This window comes from Phragmites australis, chromosome 24 (genome assembly GCF_958298935.1).
Source record: "Phragmites australis chromosome 24, lpPhrAust1.1, whole genome shotgun sequence".
Taxonomy (NCBI): domain Eukaryota; kingdom Viridiplantae; phylum Streptophyta; class Magnoliopsida; order Poales; family Poaceae; genus Phragmites; species Phragmites australis.
Genome location: NC_084944.1, coordinates 15,835,277 through 15,846,397, shown reverse-complemented (window position 1 = coordinate 15,846,397; position 11,121 = coordinate 15,835,277). Strand labels below are relative to the sequence as shown.

Below are 11,121 nucleotides of genomic sequence, written 5' to 3'. Positions count from 1 at the left end.
GATGACCTGCATAAGGACCAGGAAGGGAGGCCGAGGCAAAGGCCCTACTGGAGCTGATGACCGACCCCGGCGCGCCCTGAAGATCTCTCTTCCTCTTCATCTCCAACTATTCCTCTTCATCGATCTCCTTCTCCAGAAGATCCCAATCGATCCACTCCTCGTCACCGGAAATATCGATGACCTCGACCGAGGGATCCACCCGGGCTGGAGAACAAGAAGGGTCAGCAGAAGGCAGCCTTCTTTGGAAGAGCGGAAGCGTGATGGTCGCCGGCTCCAGTCTTGCAAGCACCGACCCCAACCTCGCAGGCACATCCGCAATGAAAGCCTCCTCCGGAGACGCCTCGGTAAGCGGATCCGAAGGCAGAGGCAACTCCACCTACGCCAAGTCATCCAAGATCATCGATCCCTCCGGTGATGAAGCAAGGGAGTACGCCATGGCCTGAGGGTCTACCTACACTATAGAGCAGAGCGCAAGACAGGATAGAAACGAATGAGCTCTAGGCATTGGAAGATCTAAGGGGAGGAGGTAAGGCAAGGGGGTGGATCGGAAGGCCATCAAACACTCATCTTTAAAAACCCACACCGGCGCGGCATTCAAAATGCTCGGAACCCGAGAAGGCACGCTGATAGAGCCAAGAGTCCTTCAGATCCAGCGGCAATCAATGTCTCTCCTCTCGCCACCCTTGTTTTTTTTCTCTCAGGACACTTAAGCCTCCCCACATGACACAAAATTCAGAGTCAAGCTTTAAGAACCGACGACATGGAACGACTACTCCCTAGACGGACTACGTCTACCATAGGTCCCAAGTGGCACAACCAGGTCAAACCACGGTCATAGGAAGGTTTGGGGACTACTGTCAGTGTATTAAGTAAAGGGGTACCCTGGCTAACGGGCTCCGTAGGGGATCTAACAATTAGAACAGCATACTCCCCGAAGTCTGGTCGAACGTGCGACCACAATGACCAGTCTAACGCCCGTCTAACCAGTCTCCCTATACCATCGCTTACACCCGCAACCAGCCTTCGCAGGGCTAGATTTGACGCAACCTGTCCAGAGCGTAGTTACTAATATCCATTTAAGTGTTTTCTTTCCACAGGCTCCAGCACCAGAGGACGAAGTCATAGATGGTGCAGTTGGACATTGTCCTATCCCATAGCATTAAATGCGGTGAGATAGAACTTTGCAGGCCGACACGACGGCGTACGATGGATGGGACGTTGTTAGCCTGACCACGCAAGTGGACGGGGTCAGCGCAGAAGGGTATTGTCCTGTCCCGTAGCATTAAATACTACAGGATAGAACTTTACAGGCTGGCACGGTGGCGTACGGCGGATGAGACGTTATTAGCAGCCCGACCAAGCAAGTGGATGGAGTCGGCACAACTAGACGCATGGTGCCCTCAGAGCAAGTGGGCACACCTGATCCTCCGTAATGATGGTTTGGATTAGATATTAGGATGAGCAAAGACATTTCTGTTTGGACCCACATATAAGTGCTCCTCCTCCCTACTATATAAAGGGACAAGGGCCTCGTTCCTAAGGGAGGAGCAGGAAACTAGCAAAAAATATCATCTGTAATAAACTGAGATCTTTCATAACACATACATGATGTAGGAATATTATCCTCCGGAAAGCTTAAACCTGTATAACTCCTTGTGTCCCCTAGTCCACCGAACACACACACACACCCGTTCTTCCTGAAACATCGTCCATACGCCCACTGTTTGACATACTCCAGAATCACTATCAGGGATTTACCCTCGACAAGCTCTTGCTTAGAGGCAAGCCAATGCCGAGGTAGCTACCAAGTAAGCTAAAGCCATCAAGGCTGTTAATCTCGCTTAGTCTAGGGCTGGTGGTGGTGTAGCCATCAAAAGTCCCCCTACAACCGCTATACCCACTGTGGAACATCAGAACCATACCAAATCTAATGGAAAAGGTATTGCTGGTATATTATCTCAAAGTCCCTTCAACTTGGGAGCTCCTCATGAATGAGGTTCCGAATTCTAGTCACCCGCCGCTAAAGTGGCTAGAGGGGGCTAAGATTCTACTTGCCACTCCTACCAATATGGTAATTACTCCACAAGTCTAAACATGGATCAGTAACATCGATACCTTTGTCGATGACATGCAAAAACATGTTGGGGCCATCTTGGCCACTAGGGCTCCAATTCAGGTTAATAAATCTAATATATCACCTCGTGGTCATCAACACAATGAGGGGAACAATCGTGACCTATGACACCACATTGAGAACCAGTGTAAGCATCGAGAGAGGCTGATTCCTTCCCAATCTCCCTTAGATCCTGATTTCAAGGATTCCAACGCTTCTTCCTACAGCAGGAGTCCTACCCTGCGATGACGGAAGAGTGTTGCGGCCATTACTAAATGCCGGACGTTTACATCAAGTCTCAAGGATGTTCATTGGTTTTGACATAATATCCAAGAGAACTACGACAAAAGCATTGATCTAGCGAAGTTCCTTCAAGTCTACACTATCGCCATCAGGGTAGCTGGGAGAGGAAGGATGGTCATGACCAACTATCTCCCCACGATTCTCTTAGGAGCAACACACACATAGCTAGCAAATCTACCCAGAGGCTCAATTAACTCTTAGGAATGATTGTGTGACAAGTTCATCGGGAACTTCCACGGGATATTCACATGACTTGGAAAACCCGAAGACCTAAGGCGAATTCGACAAGGAGATGATGAAAGTCTACGCAAGTTTATGAATTTATTCAACAATATGCAGAACACAATTCCTGATATCTCTGAGTTCGCCATGATCGAAGCTTTCAAGGAAGGCATACGAGTTCGCCACATGACAGATGATATATCGATGAAATGGCCTCAAACTATTCAAGAATTCTTCAAGCGAACCAATGGTTGTGCTCGAGCTGTTGAAACTCTTAAGTGGCATAAGACTCTCGAGAAAGGAGGAAAAGCCACTCAATCTGGATTATACCTAGAGTCGTCCAAGATTGCCGAGAAGCGGAAATTCAAGACAAAGAACAAGATATCCAAAAAGAAGAAGAAATATGGAGATTTAGAGGTTATGGTCACTGACCAATCCGGTCCTTTGCAATATACAGACAAGCAGGGAAACCCTTAGTGAGGGAATGGGGGCAAGAAATATTGCACCTATCATCAAACTAACTCCCATGAATTGTCTACCTGTCGAGTTTTCCTAAAGGAAGTCAAGAAGAAGGTTAGGGAGTTGAATGCTGACAATCCAGATGAATCCAAACCTCAATGACACGACGAAGACTCAGGATATGATGATCTCATTTTCAAGGGAAAAGAGTACAATGAACTACATCTATGGGGGTTCATCGGCGTATGACTCCAAGTGACAATACAAGAAGATGGAGCATGAAGTATGTGCTACTCTTCCGAAGATGCCCAAAGTCACCAAGTGGGCAAACATCCCCATCACTTTCGATCAAGGTGATTTCCCAAACTCGGTCTCACATCTAGGAAGATACCCGATAGTCATGGAACCCACTATCAACAATTGCAAGGTAAGTATCATCCACATTGATGGTGGTAGTTCACTTAATATTTTGTTGGTTGGTGCTCTGGATGCTATGTAGATCCCCATAACAAAGATCGAGCCCATGAAGAAATCCTATTTTGGTATTGCTACAAATTTCCGAACTAAGAATATTCTATTGATGTCACCAACTTCGAGACTGTCTACAACGCCATCCTCGGTCACCCCACGTTGTCTAAGTTCATGGAAGTTGCACATTATGCATACCAATGCTTGAATATGCTAGGGCCTAGCGGAGTGATCACAATTCGAGGAGACAAGACCATGGCGGTGAAGTGGGATAAGAAGATTCTGGATATAGTATATGCTATGCCATCGCGTAAAGTTAATACTATGCTACTCCAACATTTTTCTAAGCACTCAAGACCAAAGGTGGTGCCAATTTGAACGATGACATCAAGAGTGTGCCACTCAACCTAGTAGAGCCATCCAGATGCATTTGGAGAGGCTCAACACTAGACTCCACATAGGAACTCTCACTCGTCACCTTCCTCCAGTGCAACTCCTTCAGAGTTAATATACATATGGTTGTCCGAAAGTTTGAGCATATTCCACATTTTTCAGTCAAGACCCTATTATGAATTTGATGTCGAGATTATTCGAGTTCCATACACTTGATGTTCTACAATCATCTGCAATACAACTGTGGCCTAATCGGAAAATTTACTCTAGAGTATGATAAGTCATGATTAGTTTTCTTCATTAAGGGGTGGCCTAGGCATTTGCCACCATGACCTATGGGACTCTTTGCTCCTGCACCATGGGTAGATCCCCATACAACTAACTAGGTACATGTAGGAGTCCTAAAGTATTTCGAAAAGTTATTCTTTTAAAAAGAAAATTAAACCTTGAAAGCTTTTTTAACAAATACAGTAAAGTTGGGACTATCACCAAACAGACTTGTCCTTGTCGTTGCTGCATCTAAGATTTGTATTTCCGTTGTAACATAGGATCAATAGCTAGTGGTGATAAAAAAAGAAACGAAATTACATTGGCTACTGCCAGGAAAAAGATGCAAAAACAATTCCAGCGCTCGGTCGATTTCCATTAGCTAAGATAAGAAGTTCAAAGACCTTGGCCTCCCCCAACACATCAGAAACCGTGCGCCTCCTCCAAATCCAACGGCCGGGAGCCCCCACCCCATCCCTTGTGCGCCCGGCGGCCGGCTCACGCCCACAAGTTCCCCACATGACATTCCCGTTAGCCTTCCGTCCAGCTATAACAGCCCCCCCCCCCCCCCCCCACGATCCAGTCCAAACAGGCCCCCTGACCTGACACAGTGACACTCGCATCGCCGCCGCCTCCGCTCCCCTCGATCTAGAGTTCTTCTGGAAGCTTCCGCCATGGCGGCGACGATCCAGTCCGTGAAGGCGCGCCAGATCTTCGACAGCCGCGGCAACCCCACCGTCGAGGTATATCCCTCCCTGTCTCTGTTCCGATCTGATCTGGTGCGGCGTGCTGTGGTGCGGAACGGTCTCGCGTGGCGAGGCCGTGTTGTTGGTTGGGTCGTCTGTGCGGGGTTGTTTGGATTTTAGGCGAACTTTGGCGAATTGTTGGGAAATCAGCCATGGACTGTAGGGTTTTGCCTATTTTTTAGGGTTCTGCGTGGGCTGTTAGGATCTGGATTCGTTGGCCCATGGCTAGGTGTTTCGGATTGTTGGTCGGGTTAGTCGTTTAGATTTGATGCATCTTTTAGGATATTCTCTGGCTTATTTGTTTGACTTGATTGGATGTTTAGGTATACGGTATTTTGCCCACTCTGTTATCCGTTGGTGGGATGTTTAGGTGCAGCTCGAGCTTTAATTATTGTTTATTCAATTGGATTCGTAATTTTTGTGGATATTTGTAGCCATACGGTTTCACGTCGTACACACACACACACACACACACACACACCATATTATTAGGAATCATTATTGAATTGATCTGGTGATCGCTGCCCTCTTCCTGCTTCATTATGATTGATAGTGATCAATTTTGATCTGCTGATGGTACATTTGACTTTTTTATTTATTCTGTTTTATAAATGTGTAAGAAGGTTAACATTTTGTGTGCCTCAGGTCGATGTGTGCTGCTCAGATGGAACCTTCGCAAGGGCTGCTGTTCCCAGCGGTGCATCAACTGGTGGGTTTTTTTTTCTGTTTCAGCTATCTATTTTTTTTTTTGGCTTGACTTCTGTCTAATTACTGAATACATACTGGTCTAGCGACTGTTATTGAAGGTGTATCTTATGCCATGCGTTGAAGCTGACCCCACATGACTTACCTTATTCACAGGTGTTTATGAAGCTCTGGAGTTGAGGGATGGTGGATCTGACTACTTGGGCAAGGGAGTTTCCAAGGTCTGTCTTAGAGCTTGCATGCTATTACCTTCATTTAAATGACCTTGGTTGTAGCGTTGTCATGAGCTGCATAAACCTTACTAGGTAGCGAAATTTTTTTGCCCTCTTGCATGTTGCTGTAAATATGTGTTTTAGATTGACATATGTAGCTGTCTTCACTATTTTTTATACGAGATCATATTTGGTGATGTAACAGATGAGCTGCTGTTTCCATTTTATACCTTGGCTGTACTGTCTTGTTTTGTCAGCCTTACGCTTTGGCAACTTTCAAACTGTCTTGTATGTTTGAAAATGCTGGTATTGACGTTGTGATTTTATCTAATCAATGCTTCCTTTGCTGTATAATCGCCAAGTTTGTGACCTAGTTTTTTTTTGCGGGTTTCTTGTTGCAGAGTAGCATTGTTCTATGTTGCCGTTGTTGCCATGCCTTTCCAATTTCCATACACACTTAGTATGGAGAAATTATGTAGTCTAGGTCAATGGTTATTGCTTGTTCATTACTTATTCTTAACTATATGAATCACCTTGCTGAATTTGTGCCATCACATATCCTAGATGAATCAGCTGAGATTCAGTTTAATAGATTTAGAAGCATTGGCCGCTCTTTTAGCCAAATGTATTGTTATCTGCTATTGTGATTACAGTAGACAGAATCTATCATTTATTTACTATTTACATTCTTTCGCTGTTATGTCTCAGGCTGTTAATAATGTGAACGCTATCATTGGACCTGCTCTGATTGGCAAGGTTTGCCCACCCAGCTTCTCTTGATTGTACTATTATATGAGACTAAATATAGTACTCATTGCTTGTTCTGTTTATTCTACAGGACCCTACGGCACAGACTGAGATTGATAACTTTATGGTTCAGCAGCTTGATGGGACTAAAAATGAGTGGGGATGGTGCAAGCAAAAGGTATTACTCAATACATGTGGGTTTGTACCATTGTCGGCAACAAATTATGATGTTCCATTTGCAAAATTGGTGTCTAAGTTGGATTTTTTATTTTACTATTTGATATATTCAGCTTGGTGCTAACGCGATCCTGGCCGTGTCACTAGCTGTTTGCAAAGCTGGAGCTAGCATCAAGAAAATTCCTCTGTACCAGGTGCATAGCTTGTTAACTTTCTACATTTAAATTCTTACTCTTTAGTACTTCTAACAAATTCTTACTCTTTAGTACTTCTAACTTTTAAGTTTTCTTATGAATTTGATTATGTTCTTGTTGCAGCACATTGCCAACCTTGCTGGCAACAAGCAACTAGTTTTGCCTGTCCCTGCATTTAATGTCATCAATGGTGGTTCCCATGCTGGAAACAAGCTTGCTATGCAGGCAATGCCCTGAACCGAGATTTTCACCTCATGTCTCTTTTTGGCTTGTTCAAAATGATATTTATGCCATCTACATGTACACAGGAGTTCATGATCCTTCCTACTGGAGCCGCCTCATTCAAGGAGGCTATGAAGATGGGTGTTGAAGTTTACCACAACCTCAAGGTAATTCTTTCATCTTTTGCTTCTCATTGTTTGGTTGCTTGAGAAACATTGAATTTGATATAGCTTTTGTTATCCTATGTAGTCTGTTATCAAGAAGAAGTATGGGCAAGATGCCACCAATGTTGGTGATGAAGGTGGTTTTGCCCCGAACATTCAGGTTAGTTGAAGTTAGTGAGGTGTGAAATCTTTGTCTTTTCCTTCAAGGATGTATCGGGGCTATTAAGTATTAAGCATCTAGGAACAATTCTCGTGCTATATGTCCACTATTGGAAAAGTCATAGGATTTAATTTGTTGCCCTTTCCTTATATGTAGGAAAACAAGGAAGGACTTGAGCTCCTGAAGACTGCGATTGAGAAGGCTGGATACACCGGCAAGGTTTGTCTGCTTCACTCAATATTCTACTCACCTTGTGTTTGTCAGTTGTGAAATTTTTGATCAGTTGATTTTTGGTACTATGTGATTGATAGGTTGTCATTGGAATGGACGTTGCTGCTTCCGAGTTCTACAATGACAAGGACAAAACCTATGATCTCAACTTCAAGGAGGAGGTAGTCCCACTTTTTTTCTTTTATCAACGGTTTTATGAATTTTGTTGGACCTGTTTCCTTTTGTAATTATATCTTTTGTTGTTCCAGAATAACGATGGTTCACAGAAGATATCTGGTGATAGCTTGAAGAATGTATACAAGTCATTTGTGAATGAATACCCCATTGTCTCGATTGAGGATCCATTTGATCAGGATGACTGGGTCCACTATGCGAAAATGACTGAAGAAATTGGAGAGCAAGTGCAGATTGTTGGTGATGACCTTCTTGTCACCAACCCCACTGTAAGATCTTGTTTTGTTTCATAGTAAGATGGTCAATATTTAACTTCATGGGCTTATTCATGTATCCATATGTTTTCACAGAGGGTTGCGAAGGCCATCAAGGAGAAGTCATGCAATGCTCTTCTGCTGAAGGTGTGTACTGTACTCATGATTCCGTCGAATCTGTTATATGCGTTACATCAGACATGGCACTTTGTCTTTGACATGCTGATATGCTTACATTTTCCTTTTCTAGGTTAACCAAATCGGATCTGTGACCGAGAGTATTGAGGCAGTGAAGATGTCCAAGCAAGCTGGCTGGGGTGTGATGACCAGTCACAGGAGGTATACAGAATGTTGCTTCATCGCTGTTCATCCCTGATGTCAACTTAGTACCATTTCTGATGTTAATTTGTTGGGTTTTTGTAGCGGTGAGACTGAGGATACATTCATTGCTGATTTGGCGGTCGGGTTAGCTACGGTAAGATTTAGAATCTGGGTATATCTATTTTACCAAGATAATTTCTATCATAAATACAAGCATACAACACCTTGTGTAGTTACCAAGATCTCAGCAACATTAATTTTTTTTCGATGGTAATCCTTAATATTATCTTTTTTTTGTAACAGGGTCAGATCAAGACTGGAGCGCCTTGCAGATCAGAACGACTTGCCAAGTACAACCAGGCAAGTAGCCTTTAATTGCTGTAATATTGGAAATGACATCTTTTGGTTCCGCACTTTCTTATCAAAGACATAGGTTCTTCAAATGCCTAACTTGTAGTCTTGATTGTGTGAATGTAACATCAATGGCACTCCACAAATTCCATCCAGTTACTTATTCATGCTTATTTTGCCGGAACAGCTTCTTAGGATCGAGGAAGAGCTTGGCGCAGCAGCTGTCTACGCTGGTGCCAAGTTCCGTGCCCCGGTGGAGCCTTACTAAGTGGGATGCTATCAACACGGCTTTTTGTTTGCACGAGTTTTGTGGAAACAGGTTACGGCAGCCTCCATATTTTACTTCCCGATCAAACTAAAGTACTTGTGACCGAGCAATAAACTCTGTTAATGTCGGACATGTAGCCAAACTTGCTCCAATTTTGGTGTTGTGTTGTGCATGCATATGATTATGCCTTTGAACAAGCCCGATCATGATATAGATTGCCGGGCAGCTGGTTGTTTTGGGTTTGATTGGAATGTCATGTTTCTCTTCTGCTTTTGTGCTCTTGTCAGCTATGTTATGCTCCTCAAAACGGGCTGTGTCCAGTCTATGCCATAATCTGATTGGATTGCGAACAGTTTTGGTCCCAAGTTAGTCGTGCGATGGGCTAATCAATTCATCTAGACGCATGAGCCATCAGCTACTGTGCCACCGACGATGTGTACACGTGACATGTGATCTCGATCTCGATGAGCCGTGCCGCGCCTGCCTCCAGCGAGCCGTGCCTGTGGTACTCAGAATGCGGAGATTAAGGTCTGTTTGGTACGGTTTTATTTGATTTAAATTTTCTGTGGAAAATAAATTATACAAGGAAGCGATTCTGTAAGATGGAATCAAGAGAAGCTATTTTTTTTCTTCAGTTTTTAGCTTTTAGTTTATTTTAAAGAACCACTCTTACAAATTCCATTTAAGGAGCTGAAAGCTGCTATTCAGTAGAACTACTCTGATTCTAACTAGAAAGCTGTTCTGTGAGCTATGCAAAACAGACTCTAAAGCATAATGTTTATAGATGAAATGGATGTTTTCCAAACTGAAAAGATGTCTTTCGGCACTAAGGCTTTAGGCGCCACATTACGGCCGTGACATCGACACAACAGGATAAAGATCACATAGTCCGCAAAATTCCAAGACTAATCAACAAGATGGCACACAGCCTAGCAAGGAGATCACCCAACTCGCCAACGCGTGCAATGCATCTTTGCAGGTAATAGCATTAAGCACTAGCGCAGTCCAAGCTTTGTTCGGTTGTGTTACGACTTTGTGTATTTTGGAAAACACGCTTGTTCTACCATACATTTACCGTCATTCGATAGAAATTGGTGCCGACTTGGATCCTTCCGGTCAATACTCAACAAGGCAAGCCACTGATGGTGAATACATTTATCGTCATTGATTTTGCATATTCTTGGCCTTGATTCATTCGCTGATCGCCTCCAGGCTACATGATAGAGAAACGTTTGTTGTGTCTGTACGGCTGTACCTAAAGTTTCGTTTGAAAGTCTGCCCGGTCGGCTGCCACTGCCATCTCAATTCAAAGCTACTTTGGACCCAAAGGTTTTACAACACATTTTCCAAAACAACGTGGAAGAGTATTAAGAACGAGAAAGCAACGTGGAAGAGAATTAAGGACGAGAGAGCACAGATTTTTTTCCGAAAGGAATTTTTTTTAAAAGAACGGCACCAGTGATCCGATGTTATAAAAAAAAAAGAAAGGTGACATAATTTATAAGAAAAACTGAGTCTGAAAATCTTAACAATTACACGATTGATTAAGGACCAACCGATGAAAAACCTAACGACTAGAGTGTACAGACAACAAAAGTCAAACTCCATTACACACCAGAATAACCAATTGGAGTATGCAACCAGCTCGTCACACTTAAGTGACCAAACATCTCCAACTTTCCAACATAGATCTCAGCCTCTGCCATGATGTCCTCACATCCGCGCCCACAGCCACCACAGAACAACGTCAAGGGAGAGAACTACAACGTGTCATTGTTGCCGAGCTACAATGTATCTTGCACAGATGAGATGCAGTGTTACCAGGTGTGGGTGTCCAATTCGATAATCTCTCGAAACTAGGATTCGGAGATCCGGCTAAGGTATGTTTTTAAATTTGTAAAATAGCATTTTAGCTCTTCAATTATCACGTGTAATCTAAGCTTAGACCTATACCACAAATTAGAAGGCCA

The 11,121-nt window shown here is 43.6% G+C and overlaps 1 protein-coding gene across 1 annotated transcript; it reads left to right on the top strand.

Annotated features, from left to right (window-relative positions):
* Positions 1-4,785: 4,785 nt before the first annotated feature.
* Positions 4,786-9,424, top strand: LOC133907405 (enolase 2-like). The gene is made up of 17 exons (XM_062349440.1): positions 4,786-4,968; positions 5,617-5,680; positions 5,833-5,897; positions 6,597-6,644; positions 6,727-6,813; positions 6,926-7,006; positions 7,130-7,231; positions 7,315-7,395; positions 7,478-7,552; positions 7,709-7,771; positions 7,864-7,944; positions 8,032-8,226; positions 8,308-8,358; positions 8,462-8,550; positions 8,635-8,686; positions 8,836-8,892; positions 9,071-9,424. Exons 1-17 carry the CDS (start codon positions 4,900-4,902, stop codon positions 9,149-9,151), a joined length of 1,341 nt encoding a protein of 446 aa, XP_062205424.1. The 5' UTR covers positions 4,786-4,899; the 3' UTR covers positions 9,152-9,424.
* Positions 9,425-11,121: the final 1,697 nt, after the last annotated feature.

What these genes read in the sequence shown, in the direction of transcription:
- LOC133907405 (XM_062349440.1), top strand. Translation starts at nt 4,900, where the DNA reads ATGGCGGCGACGATCCAGTCCGTGAAGGCGCGCCAGATCTTCGACAGC. An exon ending in GTTTTGCCCCGAACATTCAG is followed by an intron (nt 7,553 to 7,708) that starts GTTAGTTGAAGT and finishes CCTTATATGTAG; the next exon opens with GAAAACAAGGAAGGACTTGA. An exon ending in AGGCTGGATACACCGGCAAG is followed by an intron (nt 7,772 to 7,863) that starts GTTTGTCTGCTT and finishes TGTGATTGATAG; the next exon opens with GTTGTCATTGGAATGGACGT.